Raw genomic sequence first — 24603 nt, forward strand, 5'->3', positions numbered from 1 at the left:
ATGGTGGCTTACAAACTCCTTTCCTCTCCTCACAATAGACACCTTGTGAGATAGGTGGGTCTGTGAGAGTTCAGGCAGAACTGTGACGAGCCCAAGTTTTTTCTTTACCACTGAGGAGAGCCAGTCAAAATAGGCAACAGTAAAAGAACAAAGGCTCATTCCGCACACGCAAAATAATGCACTTTCAAGCTGCTTTCACAACTGTTTTTGCCATTCCGCACAGCTTCAAAGAGCCCTGAAAGCAGCTTGAAAGTGCATTATTCTGCGTGTGCGGAATGAGCCAAATGAATTGTCTTAAGGCAGTTTCATATGTTCACACCATGAGCCTCATGCGGCTCCCTGACCCGCAACTTAAATATCATTATTATTGGCCTACTACTATTTTACCTTGTTAAAACATTGTGTTGTAACACCCAGTTGCACCTTCTGCATATCCTTCCATGACTATGAACACAATTCTTTGCCTGTCAATTTACCATGATAAATTGCATCATAATGTCTTCCCCATTAATAAGGCAAAATTCAATCTAGAGTAAAATGACAAAAGACAACTAGCTTCAAAACTGTCAGAACGTTCCTGTCTATTATTTGTCAGAGGAGTCCTTATTGTCCATTCGCATTGGGGAATACAAGTATCTCTTCACCCCCTCCTTTAACTCTAAGAGATTTCTATTTTTTAATTAAGATAATATTTTCGAGGCAACAGACAAAACTCTTCCAGGCACAGGCAAATTGACTCCCTCCCCCTAAATTACATTAAGGAAAAGTAGTTTTCTCTTAGGCTGAATAGGTTGTTGTCATTCTGTGGGATGTAGGCGGCATTCCTAAGGAAGCTGTGCTGGGAATAATCTCCAACTGAATAATGTGGAACTTACTTCAGAGCAGATCTGCTTCAGCTTGTTCCCTGAATGCTGGATTTCCAAAAGACTGGTGGTAGAGCTCAGCATGGTGGGGTTAGAGTACTGGACTGTATCCCACTAGGGAAACGTTTAGCCTGGCTTGATCCCTGCTGTCCTTATTTGTTTATTTGTTTGTTTGTTTATTACATTTTTAGACCGCCTTCTCCCGAAGAGCTCAGGGCATTACATATGTATATAATATCACAATAAAATGCACTTTACTATATGCAATTAGGGTTTTTTTTAATGGAACTAACTCTTTTAAAATTCTACTTCCTCTACTTAAATCAGTACAATCTAGAAATCTACCTACCATCTACCATGTTATTGTGCATAATGTTGACTGGAGCTCTACATCAGTGGTTCTCAACTTGGGGGTCGAATGACCCTTTCACAGGGGTCGCCTAAGACTCTCTGAATCAGTGTTCTCCATCTGTAACATGGATAAATGTTAGGGTTGGGGGTCACGACAACATGAGGAACTGTATTAAAGGGTCGCAGCATTTGGAAGGTTGAGAACCACTGCTCTACATGCAACTACCGCCTCATCTACTCATAGAATACCAGCTAGAATGAAAATGAAGAAGAAGAAGAAGAAGAAGAAGAAGAAGAAGAAGAAGAAGAAGAAGAAGAAGAAGAAGAAGAAGAAGAGTTTAGATTTATATCCCCCTTTCTCTCCTGTAGGAGACTCAAAGGGTCTTACAATCTCCTTTCTCTTCCCCCCTCACAACAAACATCCTGTGAGGTGGGTGGGGCTGAGAAAGCTCCGACAAACAGTGACTAGCCCAAGGTCACCCAGCTGGTGTGTGTCGGAGTGCACAGGCTAATCTGAATTCCCCAAATAAGCCTCCACAGCTCAAGCAGCAGAGCAGGGAATCAAACCCGGTTTCTCCAGATTAGAATGCACCTGCTGTTAACCACTACGCCACTGCTGCTGGTAATTCAGGACTGCCATTATATTGAACTGCAAATCAACATTTTAGAACGTTCTCCAAAGGAAAAATACTGGTATGCCTTGAAAGAAAATCAAACCATTAGCACTGCAATAAAATGAGTGTTCAATTTTTTCTTTGTAATGGACTTTTTCTCTCTCTATGCACACACACACACACACACACACACACACACAAATCAGAAGCCTTTTACACAAACTTTTTTTCTTTAAAAAGTGTTTCTCTGCCTGGCTTTAAAGTGGTGCAGCCCATTTGACTACTTCAAAACTGTATCACTTCATTCCACAGTAGGGTTCCCCTCATGTGGCACCTGCCACTGTTTTTCCTGGTTCTCCTTAAGGTATCAGAAAGTGGATGGGGCCATTGTTATTGCCCTCAATGAAACGAAAAAGCTTTCCACAGTCATGAAGGCAGCCACAGTCATTGATGGCCCTCTGAATATTTCAAAGGTACCTGCAGACTCTCAAAGGTTAGGGACAGTGGTGGGATCCAAAAATTTTAGTAACAGGTTCCCATGGTGGTGGGATTCAAACAGTGGCATAACGCCAATGGGGCATGGCGGGGCACGACGGGGGCATGGCCGGGCATTCCGGGGGTGGGGCATTGCTGGGCAGGGCTGTGGCAAGGATGCAGCCGCTGCACCGGTCCTTGGGCGGGAAACGAATGCACGCAGGCACAGGCTGCCACGCACGCCGGTGCACGTCCTGCTAGACTGCTTCAAGTTCTGCGCGCTACTGCTGAGGAGTGGAGGAGGGGCGTAACTAAGGCAAAAATCACATGGCAAAATCACCAATTAGCAACCCCCTCTCGGCACACACAAATAATTAGTAACCTACTCTCGGGAACCCGTGAGAACCTGCTGGATCCCACCTCTGGTTAGGGACCACTTTCTACATCATGTGTAGATTAGAGGGAAGTGCCGGTCTGTCTATAGCCATTGTTATTTACAAGACAGAGGACTAAAGGCCTTAGAAACATGGAAGTCACTTGATTGGACAAGCACATCAGCATGTCACATCATTGACATAAGAAGCAGATTTCGGAACCTGTATGGCCCACACTGAATATTTCCTGACACAGAACTGAACAGAAAACCCCAGCCAGAATTCCATAGGTGTGTAGCTCAAAGTGTTTCAGAACATGCTTGTGGTTTCCTAACAGAACCTGATATCTTGGTGCAAAATACACAAAGTTCACACAAGCTAAACTGCTTTCAAGTTGCTCCTGACTTATGGAAACCCTATGAATTAACAACCTCTACAATGTCATTTCATTAGCAGTCTTGCAAACTGAAAGCTGTGACTTCAATACATCTCATGTTGGGTCTTCCTCTTTTCTTGTTGCCTTCAGTTTTTCCTAGCATTATTGTCTTTTCCACTGAGTCTTCTATTCTCATGATGTGACTAAAATACGGTAGCCTCAGTTTAGTGACTTTAGCTTCTAGGGAAAATTCAGAATTGAATTGATCTAGAAACTATTTATTTGCCTTTTTTTATCCCTACAACTCTCCTCCAAACGCTCACTGAATTGGTGCATCATTATCCCTCTCCCCAACACCCCCCCCCCAAACCAATTAAATTTTTTTAGCAAGCAAGCCTTTATTGGCATAGAAAACAGTACAACAATAGTAAAAAACTGATTAAAAAACATATACAGTACAGGAAATAAATGTTGAGTGGAGGGAAATCTACTGGCATTTAGTAATTTCCAGGAGAAAGTCTGCCTCTATCATACAGAGAGAAGGATCAGGATTGTCCAGCAAGTAGTGTAATCTAAATAAATCGGGGAGATTGGGTAAATGTAAAGGAGTAAGATTCACAACTTGGATCTGATTTCCTTGAATCTGAAACAGTGTAGTAATTGGTGGGCCAGAGATTCAACTGAGCCATCATTACACGGGCACAATCTTTTAGCCTTTTCTTGCTTGTTAAATCTGCCATGTAACAAGGCAGAAAGCATAACATTAAACCTGGCGAGCATTATGGCTCTCCTTTGAGCAGGGTATATTAAACAATACAGGTAGTGTGCCAAGTGGCTCCGTTCAAATGGAAGAGAAAAATACAGGAGGGAGCATGTTTTCTTGGCTGCAGTGATTAGGGTGGACATCTGTCTATCCAATAGTTGACCTTTTAATTTTCTATAAGCTTCTGAATAGGACAAAGGGCAAAGTGAATCCACTGACAGTCCAATAGAAGCCATTTTTTCTTCGATTATGGAAAACCAGGGGGTTGGAATGGGTGTCAGAGAGCAGACGGTGGACCAGGGAATTACAGTCCGAGAGAAAATGGATTTGCAGCCAGAATCTAAAAACCCTCAGCCAAGCGGCTGATTCCAAGGAGTTTTGACCTAACTCCAGACAAAGGGCTGCACAGGGCACACAATTTGGGAGTCCAGTTATTTTGTGAAAAAAATTGGATTGAAGGGAATTCAAGGCGTGGTTAATAGCTTGAATCCAAATTGGGACGCCGTAAAGCAATCTCGAGGCGACTTTGGCATTGAAAAATTTGAGTGCAGGAGGGATAAAGGAATGGCCACAGCAGTAGAAGAAACGTAGTAATGCTGACATACTGTTAGATGTAGCAAGGAGAGCGGCCTCTTATGGGTTGCCCATGAAAGGCTATAGGAGAATGAAAGGCCGAGGTACTTATAGCACTTAACCTGTTCAATTTGGGTGCTATTCATGGCCCATGTGAGCTTCTTAAAGTGCCTAGAGAAGACCCAAACCTTGGTTTTTTCATAATTAATTGTGAGTCTGTTGGATTCACAGTAATCCACACAGCACTTCATTAAGCGTCTGAGGCCAACTCTGGAGCGACTTGTAACTGACATGATAAATAATTTAGACTATCAAGCAAACTCATCATCTTATCTGATTGCAGTTATAATTTAAAAGTGCTATTCTATGCACAGCTAACTTGCACATATTACAACAGGGAGCATTCCAAATGTCTTGGAAGAAACTTCTGATTAAATTGGCTAGGAAACAGGGCTATGTTATCTCTCCCATGAGCCCAGCTGAACTATAGAATTTGTGTTTAAGCCAGTTTAGTATTCTTGATGCCAATTGCACATGGGGATATTATTGACTGACTTTCAGCCATTTTATTTTCTGTGGACAACAGCTAGCTTTGTTTTTTGCATGTTAAAATTATGGGCTTTCCCCTCAGTGTAGGCCAATTGCCTAGATTGTGTTTTTTTTAATGTTGTCAGTTGACTGCCATTACTAAGCAAGTCCAGAATCATTTAAATAAAAGTTGTACCAATATAATTAGTTGCGTAACCTTGAAGTAGCTCTGGTTGGCTCACAAAATGAACTAATGAAAAATGACCACACAAACTTCTTAAGCGGCTAACTCTCAACCTGTCCATCTATAACAGTGAGGAGAAAAGTACCTTGCCTTGCTGAGGTATTGTAATGAAATTAACGCATTAACTTTATTAATGTGCGAGGAGACGTTAGCATAGGAGAACGAAAACCGCTTAAACGATTAACCGTTCACCCTTCCAAAGGAGCGAAAACATGCAACGTTCAGGTTGCAAGTAGCAGGGGAAAATTTCCCGCCCTAAAAAGGTCCTGCCCCAACAAGGCATGCCAGCCAATCAGGAGAGACCCTCAAAGAAGATTGTATGGTAGTGGGGATTGCTACATTTCTGGAATCCGAGATAGGCCTACATGTCTTCACTGAATACATGCTGTGGTGGGGAGGTTGAAACCCTGATGAAAAGGTGTGGTTTCTTTACAAACTTAGTTTGATCTAGATCGAATTTCTCTGTGGGGAATTGACCAGTGTTGAAGGCCAGCAGGCCTAATACAGTATCCAACTGGTAAAGCACAAAACGGGGTTCTGAGCAGCCTGCAGGAATTCAGAGGAAGGAGGCTGAAACTGTTCCCCGGGGTTCAAAAGTTTGGAAATGGAGGATCTAAGTAACTGTGCATGTGACGTCTCTCCAAGAAACACACACACACACACACAAAACCCCTGGTCTACTGTTGCATCTTGATCTAAGGCAGGGAAGCCACCTTTTCCCACCACCTCCAGTGACAAAGATGAAAAGGTGAGTGGGGAGAAAGCTTTTGCTCAGTTCTCTGCTGAATGAGCTCCTTGGTTCCTCTAATGCCCCAGGCCTTTTGATGCGTTCCAAGCACTTCAAGCCCCAGATGACCCAGAGATGATGGGCGCTTTCACACATGCAGAATAATGCACTTTCAAACCACTTTCAAAGGAATAATCTCCAACTACCAGGAGCTCTTATTCCCAATACAATGCACTTTGCAGCTGTGGATTTTACTGTGTGGTATAGCAAAATCCACTTGTAAACAATTGTGAAAGTGGATTGAAAGTGGGTTGAAATTGAATTATTCTGCATGTGTGAAAGTGCCCATGGTCTCTTTGGACAGACTGACCTGGCTGGGCTTCTCTGTCCTGTTGGCCAGTCAGGCGGCTAGAAAGGTGGTCCAAACTCCCAGGCTGGCTGGAACCCACTTCGGACACTTGCTCAATTTCCCTTTGGTCCTTTAAGGGTCCAGAAATTAACAAGGTTGGGCAGAAGGCCCGGGGGAAATGAAGTGGCTGAGCCACAAGAAAAAGACCCAGAGGGATGAAGATTTGTGTGTGTGTATGTATATGTGTTTGTGTGTGTGTGTGTCCGTGTCCCACACCTTTGGCAACCTTAAAACTAGCCAGCAATTTCCTGGGTGCTGGCCCTGCAAATGTTGCTTTGCCTCCGTGAAGCCAAATTTATGATTATTCAAATGTTTTAGGCAGGGAGGGGGACTGAAACGGGAGAAGACTTTGAAAAGAGAGGCAGAAAGCCAGAAAATTAATATTGCAGCTGTTCTTCTGATTAATGGGAGATAATTGCTTTTGAAAAGTCACCCCTGTGGCATTTGTGTTGTCTCCCCATCTTTGTTCTCCCCCCCCCCCCCCATTATGGAGGACTTTTCTTGAAGACGAAGCGGTTCTTTTCAATTTTGGGTATTCAGGAGGTGTTGCTTGGTTACGGGGAATGGGGAAATTGGGGGCAGGGGGGGCTAGATTGGGTAAGAGGTGCCACAGGCAGCCACATCACAATGCCACGCTAGGCAGAAAAAGGAGGGCTACAAGGGAACGATGCGGTTTCTATAAAACATTCATGGGCTTGTTCACGCTTTTCGAATGGCCTCATTAAGGGGAGTGGGGCAGGGCCCGGCTTCTGCTTGCCTTCCACGGCTTTTTTACACACACACACACACACACACACACACACACACACACACACACACACACACACACACACACAGAGAGAGAGAGAGAGAGAGAGAGAGAGAGAGAGAGAGAGAGAGAGAGAGAGAGAGAGGCAGGCTTGGGGAACTTTTCTAGACAAACCAAAGACACCTTCCAAGAATGGGTTGGGTCTTCTTGCCCGCTGCTTCGCTTCTTCCTTGGGGCATCTTTTGAGTTTGCAGCCAATGCAGGGGGAAAGGGGGGGGGGGAGAGAGAGAGAGAGAGAGAGAGAGAGAGAGAGAGAGAGAGAGAGAGAGGTGTCTCTGGATGGAGAAAAGCAATTGAAACCTTTGAGGGTCCCATTAGATGTGAGGTGATGTGTAGTGTAGTAGTTAAGAGAAGGTGGACTCTAATTTGGAAAACTGGGTTTGTTTCCTCACTCCTACCCATGAAGCCTGCTGAGTTACCTTGGGCTTGTCAGAGTTCTCTCCGAACTCTCTCAGCCCCACCGGCCTCACCTTGGTGTCTGTCATGAGGAGAGGAAGTGTTTGTAAGCCCCTATAAGTCTCATTATAGGAGAGAAAGGGAGGTATACGTCCAATGAGTTCGGGGACCAGCAGGCAAGCCCTCAGTCTAAGCCCAGGCGCTTGGCTGGGCCCTGGGGTCAGATTTCTGCCTCTTTCCACACAGATGTCTCTAACGCCAGGGAACAGAATAGGTCTTCTCTGTTGATCCTACAGCAAAAGCTGGCTAGATGGAAGGATTGTTCCCTTTCAGTGATTTGATGAATTAGAACAACCGTCCTAATAACCTAAAGTAGTAGCAACACCAGCCTGTGTGTTTACTAGGAACTTGAGCCCACTGACTACAGTAGCACTTGTTTTGGAGTGTATATGCTTGGGGTTATTCCCAATCCACGCAGGCGCCCTTACCTTCCTGTCAGCTCTAGTGGACACAGGAAGACCACTTGCCCATCCGCTCTCTACTCAGAAGAACTATGGGCTACCTACCTCAAAGGTCCCTTCCGCACATGCAGAATAATGCACTTTCAATTCACTTTCAATGCACTTTGCAGCTGGATTTTACTGTGTGGAACAGCAAAATCCACTTTCAAAGAATTGTGAAGGTGGATTGGAAGTGCATTATTCTGCATGTGAAGAAGGGGGTAAAGGCTGTTATGAGACTAAAATGAGGTGGGGGTGAGCAGCACTCGAGGCATCTCCAGAGATGTAAAAACTGTCTGTGCTGCGCACACACACCCCCGCGCGAAACCCCAATTCTATACAGCCAGACTTGTTTCGGTGTAAACGGGCACAGGACCAAGTGTGAACAGTCTTAATGGTACTGAAGCCCGGATTGATTCCTGCCACTTATTTCTGGGAGAACTCAAATAGGTTCACGGATAGAATGTTGTTGTTTTAGACATGGTGCCGAATCTATGGCACTCCAGATTTTCATGGACTACAATTCCCATCAGCCCCTGCCAGCATGGCCAATTGGCCATGCTGGCAGGGGCTGATGGGAATTGTAGTCCATGAAAATCTGAGTGCCATAGGTTTGCCACCACTAGAGGAAGGAGGAAAATTACAACAGGTTGCTCTCGAGGAGGCCCATTGGCTTCGGACAGGTGCATGTGTCTCTCCCTCCAGAGGTACCCCCCCCCCTCTCTCTCTCTCTCTCTCTCTCTCTCTCTATCTATCTATCTATCGTCTCTCTGTTTCTGTCTGTCTGTCTGTCTGTCTATCTATCTCCCTCTGCAAACCGAGGTTCAGTCCGATGCGGGCATCTGGATCGATACCCGTGCTTGGACTCAGTTAGCTTTGAACCAAACCTGAAGTCCGTCCATGAGGGTTCCTTCCCTCCCTGTCCATTTCAGCTGGTTCCCACAGGTACCTTCCCACACATGCAGGATAATGCACTTTCAAACCACTTTCACAATTGTTTGCTAGTGGATTTTGCCCTTCTGCACAGTGCATCGAAAGTGGATTGAAAGTGCATTATTCTATATGTGCGGAAGGAGCCGAACCCACAAGATCAGAGCGCAGGGGGAAATGGTGCGTAACCATTCCGCCCTGCATACTTGCAACGAGGGCAATCGTTCTAAACGAACTCGTTTCCCCAACATTTATAACGTGGCGACTCGTTACACATACGCCGTGCGGAATAAAGTTTTGGAAACTGCCAGGGGAAAAAGAGCGGTTTCCCAGCCCTACAAGTTGCAAGAGAGTCAGAGTGGATATTCTTTTTGAACCGTTCTGACTTGCTTCTTTTTTTAAAAAAAAAAAAGCAAGGCGGGGCGGGGGGGGGGGGGGGGCAATTTCGTTACATCCCTATTTGTTACACTGTCTTGAACCGAACTCAGACAAAGCTCCAGCCGTCACCCGGAGCAGAAGGAAGGGAATCAAAGGCTTTGCCTCCCTCCCCCACCCCCCTCCTTAAAAGGACTAATTTTCCCCTTGAATTATGAAAGTGATGGCGAGGTAACAGCCCGTGCTCTGTACCCGACCGCTTAATACCCCCTAAATCTTTCCACGTGGCTCGACTAGTCGTGGCAATTAGAGCTCATTATAGGCTCATAAGAGCGCTCATTGCGGGGATTAGTTAATGGACAGTGAAATTTCATCGGACGGAATTATTGCAAAATAAAAAGGGTAGCGAGGGTGGCGGGGTGGTGCCGGAGCGCGCCTCCCGTCATCCCGCCTCTTATGCAGCCGAACTGGGTTTGTTAGACCGATTAGAGGTTCAAAGGCTGATCTGGATCCTCGCCCCTTTCCGCGAGACGCCTGGTTGGCCAGGAGGCCCGAGCCCAGCGGCGCGATCCCTTTTGAACTCGTTTGCTCGGACGGAAGGCCCCCCTTGGGTTTCGATGGGCCGCGGTTGCCAGGCGCGGGGCTCGGCCAGGCCGCCCCTCCAAAGCCATTGCAGGGAGCTGGCTGGGCAGGCGGGTTGCCAACTGTCCGAGCCAGAGCCAGGGGCTCCTGTGTTGTGTAGCGGTGAAGAGCAGGTGGACTCTAGTCTGGGTTGGATTCCCCCCCTCCTTCACGGGAAGCCTGCTGGGGGGCCTTGGGCTAGGCACAGTTCTCCCCGAACTCTCTCAGCCCCACCTACCAGAGAGCCAGCGTGGTGTAGTCGTTAAGAGCAGATGGATTCTCATCTGGAGAACCGGGTTTGATTCCCCACTCCTCCACCTGAGTGGCAGAGGCTTATCTGGTGAACCAGATGTGCGTCCGCACTCCTGCATTCCTTGGGCATCACAGTTGGGCTAGTCACAGTTCTTGGGAACTCTCTCAGTCCCACCTGCCTCACAAGGTGTCTGTTGTAGGGAGAGGAAAGGAAAGGAGCTTGTAAGCCACCTTGAGTCTCCTTACAGGAGAGAAAGGTGGGGTATAAATCCAAACTCCTCCTCCTCCTCCTCCTCCTCCTCCTCCGCTGCCTGTTTGGAGAGAGGAAGGGATTGTGATTGTAACCCCTCTTCAGATTCCATAAGGTAGAGAGAAGCAGGGTGACTCTTCTTCCCAAACTACTTCTTACCCTTTTCTCACCCCTAAAAGGCAGGGCCTTTTGAGCATCTCTTGCTTTGAACATCTCTTGCCTTTGAACATCTCTTGCCTTGAAAGCCCTATCAGGGGCTACGATAAGTCAGTTGTGCTTTGACAGCGAAATAATTACTTGATTAAGGCAATAATTTCAAGTTTTCTTTTGTTGGCAAATAATGACCCTGCAATGCTTTTTGAGTTTGCTGCAAATCAGGGACATCCAACTCTGGCCCTACAGATGCTCACAGACTATGATTCCCATCAGACAGACCTTGCCAGCATGGACATCATGATCCATGAATATCTGGAGGGACAGAGTTGGATGCCCCTGCTGTAAATGGTTTGCACTGGATGACCCACTGGAACCAAAGTAGAGATCATGGAGCAGGCCGCAAGGTTGAGGCCAGTGTTTGTGAAGGATGCAAACATGCTGCTGTTGATGGGCTGATTTCCAGACAGTTGGGGTGAACTAAACTGTGGGCTGAAATAATTTTCACCCCATCCCCCACAAGACTAGCTTGGGGTTAAATTGAATGACCCTTCCCACACAATAGCATCTTGGGCTTGGCTGTAGAGATTCAGAGAGGTCAATGTGGCTTTTCCAGGACCCCACCTGTATTTATTCTTTGTCCAGTTGGAGCATCTGTCCATCTTGCCAGCCCTCCTTGGAGGGAATGGCTGGACTTGGCCAGTTTGCACATATATATCTACACTTGTGTATTGACTGGCAAGTGAATGTCTGAACAGCCTGCCCTGCAAATAATTATGCTCAAGGTGGTCAATTGCTGTGGTTGCTATATTTGTAAAGGCCCAGACCTATCACCTAAAGATCCTTAATTGAATCAAGCCTGCCTAATGCAGGACTTCCTTCTGAGTAAACAGGACCATGAGTAGGGAACTGATTTATATACAGAATGCACTAAGAGGGCTTTTCTCTCCTGAAACCTGCCAATAGGGGTCCACTTGGAATCCATGCATATCTGGGGCCCTGCATCATCTCCCTTAGACAGGGTTTCAGTGTGGCCAGCCACATAAATAGGCATGGAGGAGGGTGTGCGTGTGCGTGCGTGCGTGCCTGTGTGTGTGTGTACACTCTACCTCAGATAAAGTATGGTCAGTTGAGGAGCAGTTATTGTGAAAATCATATGCTTCTGCATTAGAATATAGTCCAGAACGAATATGAGAATGATTCATTTTTACATGTTGCTTTGCTCAAAAAGTTTATTTTGTACATTATTGACCTTGGTACTTTGATACAGGAGCATTTATAGTTCATTGAACAACTATCATCAAACTTTCAAATGGATGTGGGGGGGGGAGCAGGGCTAGGTAGCACTTGAGCCCAGGTGGAGCAGTTCTGTAGGTCACACTGAAGATCCAGCATGTTGATTTATGTGGCGGAGAAATACACAATCTACTAATATCTTTTTGTGAGACAGAGTGCTCGGGTTTCCTACATCCAGTGCAGCACAGCCTGGATTTAGCCGCTCTTAAACCCCCTTGAATTGTGACCATAACAGTTGGTCCAGCTAAGAGTTTGTATTTTATTGATTATTTTAAAAAAATAAGGCTGCTCAGTGGTTGCTGCATATTGTTTCCGTGCGCCTCGTTTGTCTTTACCAGGGTCGTTTCTAATAAAGTATGTTGTTTGGGGTGATGTTGATGGTTTTATTGGTGACCCCTCTGGATCTGGTCTTTGGAAAGGCGGCATCTCTTAACAAACAAAACAAACAAACAAACAAACAAAGAGCAAAATAAAATGCCCCCTTTTTTCGTCGACCAGGTCGCCAGAAGAGTGAGGAGGAATATCTAGATCCCTGTAAAGCCCCTCGTCGGCTACTAAAAGCTAACTGAGCTGAGAGTCCACTCCCTGAGAGCTGGCTGGGAATTTCTTGCGCCTAAAGACCGCAGCTTCGAATCGACGCCGGAGTGACGCCGGTGCGCTTTCTCCGGCTGCCTCTCTTTGGATTTCCAAGGGGTGGGGGGCGGGCATCGGGGATGCTTTTCCCCCCCTGGCCTCTCCAAGGCAGCCCCCGCAGAAAGGGCTTGGCCAGAGCTGACCTGGCCGCCTTTCCTGGCCGCCTAATTGTTGTCACAAGACGGTGGATTAGCGCATTTCTGGAATAGCTGCCTGTTTACCCTCTCCGGAGGGATCCCGCCGCCCAGTAAACACTTTCTAATTGAATCCTAATCGCCTTCGAATAGCTCCAGCGCCGGCCTCAGCTGCAATTCATAAAACTTTAATTGCCGCCCATAAATCCTGCCACCAAGAAAGCCCCCACCCCACCCCCGCCCCCACGACCCACAGCTATCCCCCTGGGCTGCCGCAGACGCCCCCGGAAAGACACCAGGGAGGGGCCTGACGCTTGGAGACACCTCGAGGGACCGGAGTGGTTTGTCTTGGCACTGGCCTGGCATACATCCCCCTCCCCCCACACACACACACACCCAGGCCTTGGTAGAGCTTCTCTCGCTAGGGACTCTACAAATAAGGCATCTGATGATCTCTAGACGGCAGGTTCTATATCTTTAGGGAAGAGTAGAAGAAGAGTTTGGATTGATACCCCGCTTTTCTCTTCTGTAGGGATCCTCAAAGGGGCTTACAAACTCCCTTTCCCTTCCCCTCCTCGCAACAGAGAGTTCTGAGAGAACTGTGGCGAGCCCAAGGTCACCCAGCAGGCTTCGTGTGGAGGAGTGGGGGAAACCAACCCGGTTCACCACATTAATGTCTGCCGCTCATGAGAAGGAACGGGGAATCAAAGCTGGTTCTCCAGATCAGAGTCCACCCTTCTTAACCACTACCCCCGCTGGCTCTCCTCGGCTGAAGCAGTGCGACTCCTGAGAAATGGGAAGAGGGAGAATTGGGACAGGTGAGCAAAACTGCGCACGTAGACAACCCGTTCCCTTGTACGCATCTATAAACGTCTGTGAGCCCCGTCAAATTTTACTCCAGAAGAAACGCAAACATCGTCCACAGAACACTTTAAAGCCGGATCGTTCTGCTGCAAGTCCGCAGTCAGCGCTATGGACTTTAGTGAGACTTCAGTCACTCACAAATAACTTATGGCGAAGAGTTTTCAAGGCAGGAGATATTCAAAGGCGGGGGGGTGTTTGCTATGGCCAGCCTCTGCCTGGACTAAGGAATTCTAAGAAATCTGTGGCCGCCCCAAGGTCGCCTGGCAGGTTTCATGTGGAGGAGCGGGGAATCGAACCAGGGGCTCCAGATTAGAGTCCGCGGCTCTTCACCACGCAGCCATGCAGCTCTTATGCCTAAGAGAGATGCAGGATGTTCTGAATCCAAAGATTTCCGGGTTTGCCCAGCAAAGGAAGACGAAGCTGAAACTGATGTGCAAATAGGAACAAATTTTTGGATGTACATTTTTGTGGGCGTGTGGTCTTTAATGGATACTCTTTGGTCTTGATGGACACTAGAGTGATGCCCATCGAGTTATGTCCACTCCAATCCGGGAGGAGAAGAGTCATACAATGTTTGGGGAGAGATGTCCATCCGCTGCCCGTTTTGCGCTCTTCAGAACATGTGAAGAAGTTTCGCTCTGAGCTTTAATCCCTGTGAAATGAATAAGGTGTTCCCTGTTTAGAATCCGAGGCCCCTTCCGCACGTGCAGAATAATGCAGTTTCAATCCACTTTCACAATTGATTGCAAGTGGATTTTGCTATTCTGCACAGCTGCAAAGTCCATTTGGAAGTGGAAGTTGGAAGTGCATTATTCTGCATCTGAGGAAGGGGCTAAGAGGGATGTGTTGCCTAAAACCACGGCTGAAGCAGATGCATTTTTATCTTCTTGAGTTGCTTGATTTCTACCAATGGGGACCAAAAGTGCAGGGCATATTTCTCCCCGTTATTTTCATCACAACAACCTGTGAGGTGGGTTAGGCTGCCAGTATGTAACCGAGGTCATCCAGCAACCTTCCACAGCAGAGTGAGGATTCGAATGTGGGTCCAGCAGTCTGACCACTGCGCTACCCAGAAGAAGAGTTTGACTCCCTCCCCTATAAGGGGACTCCAGGCAACTTACAAACTCCTTTCCTTTCCTCTCCCCACAGCAGACACCTTGTGAGCCAGTTGGGGCCGAGAGAGTTCTGAGAGAACTGTGACTAGCCCAAGGTCACCCAGGGGAAACACATCTGGTTCACCAGATAAGAGTCTGCTGCTCATGTGGAAGAGTGGGGAATCAAACCCAGTTCTCCAGATTAGAATCCACCTGCTCTTAACTAATACACCATGCCTGGACTTCCAACCCTCGTTTAGTTTAAAAGTTCTGCAAATCACACTGAAAATCTTCCACTTAAAAAAAAAAGTGCAGAAAAGACGCCACCTGGGAACATCGCTGGGCTTGTCGCCCCAACCTGTGCGTGTTTCCTCGGAAGTAACTCCCGCTGAACCACCGGGATGCCCTTACTAAGCTGCTGCGCACAGGACTGGGGTCGTTGCTGTCATTTAGTTCTTGGTTCATTCATAGGTCTGTGTCTTCGAGGCGATTTGTGACCGTTCTGGGCCCAAGTCGAGCGGAACTGGATCCCGGCTCTAATCCGAACAAGGAGGCCCGATCATTTTGCTCCCTCCATTAACTCTATCCGCGGCTTCTTAAACTCCCATGAAACAGGTCACTGGAGAATCGTCTAATATGCTGCGAAATATCTCGACTCGCTCCTAATGAAATCTGAAATGCTCAAGAATCACCCAGAGCGCCTTTTCGCCCTTTAGTCAATTCCCCCGGGTTAGATCGCCTGGGCGAACTTGGTGGAGATCAAAGTCCCCTTCCAGCCCACCGGAGATTTCGCTTTTCATTAAAGGGTTTGGGGGGAGGGGGCGTGTGGAGACATCCTGCAATGATCTCTAGAGATTTCGACTTGAGAGCCTTCAGTCTGGGCCCAGAACCGTCCAGAAGTGCTTTATCCCCCCCCCCCCTCATTCAAAAAGAAAGAAAGAAAGAAAGAAAGAAAGAAAGAGAGAAAGAAAGAAAGAAAGAAAGAAAGAAAGAAAGAAAGAAAGAAAGAAAGAAAGAAAGAAAGAAAGAAAGAAAGAAAGAAAGAGGGGGAAGGAGAGAAAGAACCCCCCCCCAACCCTAACTCTGCAAAGACGCCCGAATAATTTTCACATCCCATAGCCTGAACACGTTTGGAAATGAAGCTTTTGCTGGAGAGTAAATCCAACTGAACTCAATGAGCCTACTCGGGGTTTCAGCAGGACATCGCTTATTCCTGTCGAGTAGGACTGAGGCCTGTTTCCTCTAATAGGGGGAGTGAAAAGGTTATCGCAGCCTGTTGCTTGGGGGGGTCTTTCGGGCTTAACGCCCCATGGCTGATTCCAAAGGGGCTGCCAAGCAAGCGAGCCCAGGGCTCAGGGGAAAACGCATAAAAACGGCCTTTTAAAAAGCTCTCTTAAAATAAAAAGCAGAAATGTCGAAGGCTTTCACGGCCGGAATCACTGGGGTGTTGTTGGGTTTCTGGGCTGTATGGCCGAGTTCCAGTAGCAATTTCTCCTGATGTTTCTTCTGCATCTTTGGCTGTCATCTTCACCGCCATACAGCCTGGAAACCCCACAACACCTCAAAAAAGCAGAATGTTCTAGAAGGAAATAAAGGGAGTGGGGTCTGGGTCCGCTCTCCTTTTACAACACCCTTCTCAAACTCCCATCAAGAAGACTTCCCGCTTCACTAGAGTTTTTAAGCGCACGTGCGAAGAGTTCTGTGTAACTATGTAACTCTAGGGCAGCGGCGCTTGGAGCTTTCTTCGGGAGTCGTCAAAGGAAACGCTAGACGTGCACCGCAGCTTTGGCTCTGCAGACTGCCAAGACGCCGGGGTGAGCAGGCGCGCCGGCAGGTGTTTATTGGGAAGCCGGCTCAAGCGAGCTCCAAATGGTTCCGCTGAGTTGAAAGGAGGCGGGGAAGCCTTAATAGACCCACGGAGTGTAGTCGGTTTCCCTGTAAGACTCCCTTAGAGGGCTCTTCTGTGGAACCAATTCCCCACCCAAAGCGAGAGAAAACACTGTCCCCTTGGGAAATTCAATTTATTTGGTAAGGTCTGAGGGTATTTTTGGGGGGTGGGGGAGGACCCCCTGTGCAGTCAGGCACTTTGGCGGGATACTTAAGCCTCACTTTGGGGAGCTACCTGAACGGCGCCTCCAAACGCGGCCCGGGCTCGCCAGCGTTGCCCCAAGAGAGCTGAATAGGGAACCAGCAGAGACGAAGCGCGCAAACGGCAACAGAGGACCGTCCCCCCCCCCCCCGATCTCCCCATCGAGAGAGAGTTGGGGGATCCCGTTGACAACCGAGGCGGAGGCAAGCACAGGCGCCCGGGGATGGCGGCGCAGCGCCGGCTCTCCTTCGCCTTCCAGCCCAACCGGGCCGAGAGGAAGCAGCGAAGGCGACCCCGGGGGAAGGCTGGGCAGGCACGGCCGCGCTTCCTTGGTTCCTCTGGCAGCCGCCCCAGATGCTGGTGGGTTCCCGGGGGTCACGTGTCGACGCGCGGCTCCAAATCCCCCCACTCCCCGAGGAGGTGGAGGGGGGATCCAGGGGAGGTCTCCTGAGAGGGGGGGGGGCGGAGGGCCAGCCCTCGGCGGCGCCCCCCTGCCTTTGTTCAGCGCGCAGACATAAGCGCCCGGCGGGCCGTCGGAGGGGCTCCTGCCGCCGCCGCCCGCCGCCCTCGCCATGTCGCGCTCCTTCTATGTGGACTCGCTGATCGTGAAGGACTCGGCGCCCGCCCTGCCCGCCGCCCCCGAGCCGCCCCCTCCGCCCGGCCACGACTTCCTCCTGCCGCTGGGCGTGCCGGCGCCGCTGCTCCGCTCCGTGGCAGCCGCCGGGGCCGCCTGCCCGTCGCGCAAGACCGGAGCCGGCTTCTGCCTGTGCCCGCTCTGCCTCGCCTCGGCCCACCTGCACGCCTCGGCCCGGGCCACGGCAGGCGCCGCCGCCGCAGCGGGAGGAGGGGCCGCCCCGGCCGCCCTCCCCCTGCTCAAGGGCCACTTCGCGCCCGTCGGGGCGGCCGTCGGCGGCAACGGAGAAGGCCACTACTGTCCCCGCGTGGGGCATGCCCAGCACCCGCCGGCCCCGCAGCAGCAGCAGCAGCACCAGGCGGCGGCTCACGCTCTGGGGCACCCCCCGGTCTGCGCGGCGGCCGCCTACAGCATGAGCGACCCTCGGCGATTCCACTGCCTCGGCATGGGTAGGAGCTTCCGACGGCCCCTCCGCGGTCCTGGAGGGTGGGCGAGGGGGCAGCGAGGGGCGGGGAGGGGACAGGTGGACGGGGACAGGTGGGTCCGCCTGGGCTCCGGAGGGGTCTCCCGGGATCCGGTCCGCTTAAGTCGGTCCCTTCCTGTAGCGGAGAGTTCAGGCTTCCAATCTCCGAAGGTCACATTCTGGGAGCCGCCAAAATGCGGGGCTGATCCCCTCCTGCGCGTCACTCCCTTCACTTCCAGGGGGTTATTCCATGGCCGCGCTCACCTCCTCTCCATTAGTCCCCCACGGGATTTCTGAAGGGAATGGCCTTCTCTCCTTCCGCAAACTTCAGAAGTCGCCCCCATGATTTATTGACGGTTTCTCCAGAGCGACAAAGCAGTTGCAGACAGAGAAGACCCATTGATTTATGTAAGACTCCTTCCCTGCCACCTATCCAAAGGGGGGGGGGTGGTCCTCCAGTTCCGCCCTCCTGGGGTTTCCAAACTTTAAAAAGTTTGAGGGCAGGTGCGATGGAGTCGCCCCCCCCCCCCGACTTCGAGATGAGACGGAGTAGCTACGGGTAGGAAAGAAGAGAGTCATTCCGCACGGCATATTTATAACAAGTTGCAATCGTTAGAAATGAACTCGTTTCACTTCATTTATAACTATTGCCACTTGTTATAAATATGCTGTGCGGAATCCACTAGAGAGAATGGGATCTGGAGAGGTGGGTGGGAGAGAGCTGGGGGTGGGATGGGGGCGGGGGGTCAGACACTTACCCCAGCCTTTCCCCAGATTTGACCTGCCTGGGCGTACCTAACCGAAAGTTAGTGCGTGTGTCTTCCCTTTATTTGGGACAGCAGAGGGGAACAGGTGAGGAGATTTTTTATATCACATGGAAGGAACAGCGAAAGACTAACCAACTTTTTCCCCCAGCATAAACTTTCCTGGGTCTGAGCCCACTTCTCCAGATGGGTGGAGCGCAAAGGGCAGCTCAGCTCAGCTGGTAGCACTGATGAACGTGGGGAGGGGGCCAGATGCGTGTCTCTGGTCGGGTCTTGCGCCCCAACCACGGAATCAAAATCCAGTGGTGGAAGTACGCACTTCCTCCTGGAAACAGGGACAACCTTTAAACAAAACCCCTGCAGGGTCTATATTTTTAATTTAGATTAGAATTCAGATTTACTTCTTTCGGGCAATCCGAGGGTTATAAACTCACTGTGAAATCCGAAAAACAGTTTCCTGGGATTTAAGATCTTCTGAATAGATCCAAGAAGGATTTTTAGGATCTAAATCTGACTTTAACTGGAAGTCGGAAATCTTCCCAGGCTGACTTGCCTGAAAGGAATGGTCCTAGAATCGGTCTCGGATCCAGAGGTAGGATCAGTCATTGGGCAGTTGGGGGTCGCATTTGATAACTGCAGCCGGCCATAGCGCCTTTGGGGTCTCAGTTTCTTTCTGTGATCCAGGGTAACAGTACATGAAAGTTTGCATTATTTCAGTGCCCGTAGAGACTCGGAAATAACACAGGCACAGGCAGAGGCCCTGGGCAGGTTCATTCGGAAGTATGAACTGGCCGAGGGATTCTCTAATGTGTTCTGAGATCTACAGTCTGCAAAGAGAAATCGGAAGAACTTCTGGTTTCCACTGTCTCCCGGTGTAACTGGTCTGTGGTCTCGTTTGCCAGTGGCTAGCCTTAAAGATGAACTAAACCTTGATTAGTTGGTTTCATGAAGTAGGCCCGCCCTGCCTTCCCAAACCTCAGCTTCAAGAAACCAGCCAATACACGACCCAGCCCACTCCCGTGTATTTAGGAGCAAGCTCACAGCCTAGCTGAGGCCGATTGGCACATGCAGAATAATGCACTTTCAATCCACTTTCAAGGCACTTTGAAGCTGGATTTTGCTGTGCGGAATAGCAACATCCACTTGCAAACAACTGTGAAAGTGGATTGAACGTGTGTTATTCTGCATGAGTCTACTGACTTCATGTATAGCCCATCTTTCTAGCAGAGGCTCAAGGCGGATGGGACTGCAAGGAAACAGACCAGGTCAGGGTAGAAGTTGCAACTGGAGACTCTATAATTTGAGACTCTATAGTTGACAAAAATGGGGTACAAATCCAAACCCTTCTTCAGCTTGGTTAGCAAATTCCAGACTTGTGGTTCATCCCTAGAAGGGCAATAGCCCAGGTTCCAAGCCTGTTGAGGTGGGGTCATGTTGTGGCTGAGGGAAAGGCGCTCTCCAGAGGGAACCAGGTCTCTTCCTGAGCACCCAGCACGGATCTTCCGCTGGTTCTTTGCTTGGAGGAGCCGACTTGGGGCCCCTTCCGTACATGCAGAATAATGCACTTTCAATCCACTTTCACAATTTATTGTTGAAGGCTTTCACAGCCGGATTCAACGAGTTCTGGTGGGTTTTCTGGGCTGTGTGGCCGTGGTCTGGTGGATTTTGTTCCTAACGTTTCGCCTGCATCTGTGGCTGGCATCTTCAGAGGTGTATCAGACTTTTCTGATATCACAGACTTTTCTCTGTGATGCACCTCTGAAGATGCCAGCCACAGATGCAGGCGAAACGTTAGGAACAAAATCCACCAGACGACGGCCACACAGCCCAGAAAACCCATCAGAACCACTTTCACAATTGTTTGCAAGTGGAGCTTGCTATTCCGCACAGCAAAATCCAGCTGCAAAGTGCATTGAAAGTGCATTATTTTGTTTGTGCGGAAGGGGCTTCCCTGCGGTTCTTTTTAGACAGACAGACATAGAGATAGACTTAGAGTTAGAGATAGATAGAGAGTTTTAATACTGCAAATACAATTTAGAGCAGGAGTAGAATACATTCCTCAAATAACAACACTCATAACATATAAAGTGATTATCTAACAATGAATATAAATGCATATATATGCACATAATTCAAAAATACTACCTCCCAAATTCGTAACTACTACTCCCCTTCTAATTCCACAATCTAACAGAAAAAACGATAACCTTATTATAACCCCCCATCCCTCTTCCGCCCTGACCACCTGACCCCCCCTCAACCCCCTGCGGTTCCTAACCGGGGCTCCCTCTCTCTTGCCCAGGAGGGTCCGACGGCAGCCAGCTGACCAACGGCAAGCGCATGCGCACGGCCTTCACCAGCACGCAGCTGCTGGAGCTGGAGCGGGAGTTCTCCTCCAACATGTACCTGTCCCGCCTGCGGCGCATCGAGATCGCCACCTACCTCAACCTGTCCGAGAAGCAGGTGAAGATCTGGTTCCAGAACCGGCGGGTGAAGCACAAGAAGGAAGGCAAAGGCGCCCAGAGGAACACGCACGCCGGCTGCAGCTGCGCCGCCAACCCGGGCCGCTTCCCCAGGTCGGAGGACGAGGAGTCCCTCTCGCCGGCCTCGGCCAACGAGGACAAAGAGATCTCGCCTCTATGAAAAGGCCCTGCCGGGACTCCGATGGCCCTTCTTGCCGGGACTGCCCCCATTACCTACTTTTGAGGGAGCTGGAGTCGGCAGAACCAATTTGGGGGCGAGCCGGACCTTCTGCAAAAGGGGGACACGACCACACGCCCTTCAGTGTAGTCCCCTCGGCACTGAGAAGCGGAGATTCTTGAATGTTAAAAAAAGGAGGGTTCAGATACTACTGCATTCATGTCACAAAACTGTTGCAACTCTGTCTATGTCCCCCCCCCCCAACTTGTTCCTCTCTTTCTCCTCCCCAAATTCTTAGTTGGGATGGGGGTTTTCTCACTGGTGATGGGGAGTCCAGAAAGTGAATCACTGCCCACAGGAGGAATCCAAATTAGAGTAGCTCAGATGCTCTGATTTGAGTGTGAATAGTTTTATATTAAATTTATATTTATATTTATTTAAATAAAGGAGGTCAGCCGAGAACTGAGAAGTTTTGGGTGTTTCCAAGGATGACTGGATGGGAAACGAAATTTTAAAAAGGCTTCTATTTGTCTAAAGGACAAACAGGGTTATATTTAGGCAACTCTGACTCCGTTTCTGTTCAGAACTCAAATCAGTGTACAATTCGTGGTTCAGGCACTGGTAGTTGAAGTTTTTAATTTTATCATGAGGGGAAACACCATACAGTGTTGGCAGAGCACCCCTAATCAGGAGTGTGTGGTAACTAAAGCATAACTAATCTGTGTTAAGTAATTCAGAATATTTGCTATGATACAGTGAGGATTAGATGAGGATCCACCTGTGCACATTCTTTCAAACGTCCCAAGAACCAAGAGACATTAAGTGTTCCTTTGGAAATCAGCCACTGAGAGAATATGAATTTTTGTCCATTCATTCTCTAAGGCCCATTCTGCACATGCAGAATAATGCACCTTCAATCCAATTTCAGTGCACTTTGCAGCTGGATTTTACTGTGCGGAATAGCAAACTCCACTTGCAAACAGTTGTGAAAGTGGATTGAAAGTGCATTATTTGGCATGTGCGGAAGTGGCCTCAGTTACATGTGACAAATCTATCATTAGAAACAGCTCTGCTATTGCAAGGCCATTTTTACTGCCCTGGAGGGCAATTTTCCTGTGTGGGTTGGATTGGGCTGGCCATTCTGTTGAAACTGACTGATTCTAATCAAGGTACCCCCCCCCCTTAAAACTATATAAACATGAGAATTGCAGCGCTGAATCAAACCAGCTGCCCCCATTTCGTGTTCTCAGGGTGGCTGTCCGCAAGCAGAGATTTGAAAGTGAGGTCACAACCATCTTTGCAAGGTTATTAGAGGTGAAGTGCTGGATTTTGGTATCACTTATATTCTTGATAGCTGTCACATACCTGTAATGTGGTTTTTATGAAGGAGAGTCAACTGGATTCACTTAAACACTTGTGAGATTCTGGCATGAAAATCAATGTAAACGTGGATCAGAGCCTGCTGAGTGACCTCGAGCCAGCCAAATTCTCTCAGAACTCTCTCAGCCCAAGCGTAGGCAGGCTAAATAAACCTAGAACCTTTATTCTACCCCAGAATTGGTCCAAGGAATGTAGCCAGCATGGTGTAGTGGTTAAGAGCAGGTGGATTCTGATATGGAGAACTATGTTTCATTCCCCACTCCTCCACATGAGCAGCAGACTTTTATCTGGTGAACTGGATTTGTTTCTCTACTCCTACATTCTTCAACAGCACCAAGCATTTAGTGCAATTGTGTAACACAGCTCCCAAAAAAGTACTGTGTGGTATGCAACTGTTGACTTGATCTTTTCATATACAACATCTGTGAAGCTTCAGAAATTGTGGTGTAAGCAACAGATTCTGTGGTAGATCAACAGTGCTTCACACAGAAAGTCCTGGGTTCGATTCCCAGCATCCAGTATCAGTCAGAAGAGACAATAATGATCTTGATAGACCAGTAGTTTGATTCAGAAGAAGACAGTTGACTTGTGCAATGTGATCGCATCATGTGTCTGTTACCATATGTGGGATGTCAGTTGCATGGAAAGATTCCTGAAACCCTGGACAACCAACATCAAACACAGTAAACAATATTGGTCTAGATCAGGGGTCTGCAACCTGTGGCTCTCCAGATGTTCATGGACTACAATTGGCCATGCTGGCAGGGGCTGATGGGATTTGTAGACCCCTGGTCTAGATGGGCCAATTGACCTGAGCTGGCATCAGGTCAATTCATATACAGAATTGTCTCTTCTGTTTCTACTAAGGGGAGTATTGATAACTTTAGTTTTCTTACTGTTGGTACAAGATAAATGAGTAACTTGAAAGCAATGTATGTTAGAAATCATTGTATGTCAAATGTAGTGCTTATAACATTAAACATCTGTGGAAATACGGAAACAGGCAGGATATAAATGGTTGAAAGTAAAGTAGCGTATGGTGAAACTCACAAGCAGTTATTTTGCGATGAAGCCACACATCGCATGAAAAGCCCATGAACTTCTTAATAGTTGCCTCCCCGGAGGCTTCAAGACAAGCATTGGTGTACCTGTACGTTTTTTTTAGCTTTATTTCAAAAAATAACAGTAAAAACTAGCACATTAAATAAAGAGTGCGTGCATTATTGCTTATCGTCTCAATGTCATGGCTACAAATGACAGTCACTCTCAATACCCAGGAGGGCTCTGATGTCCAAAAAGGCTTGTTTGCCTACAAAGGCACAGATCAACGGGCCACTGCAAGGAGGTGAAACAGATCAGTCAGACCCAACCCACATAGCTGCTCATCACTTTCTGACTTATTCTCTTGCACCACTTGTCCAAGGCTGCATTGATGGTCAAGGCATCCTGGGATGTACCTTTCCTGATCACACTGGCTTAGTCAGTCCCACTTACAGCCAATTGGCAGTGCAAAATTTCCAACAGGCTGTAGCTCAGTTCTTCCTCCACCACTGTCTTAGCAGTCCACAGAACTTGCCTTTATGAAAACACTACCTTCCCTCTTACATTGGGAATTGCAGCTTTTCAGAAACAAAGTCACATCTTCAGATGCATGAGGATGTACAGGAGCCAATGTAATGTAGTGGTTGAGAACAGGTGGATTCTAATCTGGAGAACCAGGTTTGATTCCCCACTCCTTCACCTGAGTGGCAGAGGCTTATCTGGTGTGTTTCCGCACTCCTACATACGTGTTTCCGCACTCCTACATACCTGCCATCAAGTCACAGCTGACTTCTGGCAACCCAGTAGGGATTTCAAGGCAAGAGACTAACATGTCTGTTGCCATATGTGGTAAATCAGTTGCTAAAAAAGATTCCTGAGTCCCCAAAGAGCCAATGTCAGACCATTATTGGTCCAGATGGGCCAACTGACCTGAGCTGGCATCAGGTAGCACCAGGTTGGTCATTGCCTTCCTCTCTGCCCTGGTATTTC

At 48.6% G+C, this 24603-nt stretch overlaps 1 protein-coding gene across 1 annotated transcript; it reads left to right on the plus strand.

Moving 5' to 3' along the window:
• The first annotated feature begins 17225 nt into the window (after window positions 1-17225).
• Window positions 17226-23777, plus strand: GSX2 (GS homeobox 2). Its single transcript, XM_048510173.1, has 2 exons — window positions 17226-17774; window positions 20855-23777. Exons 1-2 carry the CDS (start codon window positions 17264-17266, stop codon window positions 21193-21195), a joined length of 852 nt encoding a protein of 283 aa, XP_048366130.1. The 5' UTR covers window positions 17226-17263; the 3' UTR covers window positions 21196-23777.
• The last annotated feature ends 826 nt before the right edge of the window (window positions 23778-24603 follow it).

This window comes from Sphaerodactylus townsendi, linkage group LG10, assembly GCF_021028975.2.
Source record: "Sphaerodactylus townsendi isolate TG3544 linkage group LG10, MPM_Stown_v2.3, whole genome shotgun sequence".
Lineage (NCBI taxonomy): Eukaryota > Metazoa > Chordata > Lepidosauria > Squamata > Sphaerodactylidae > Sphaerodactylus > Sphaerodactylus townsendi.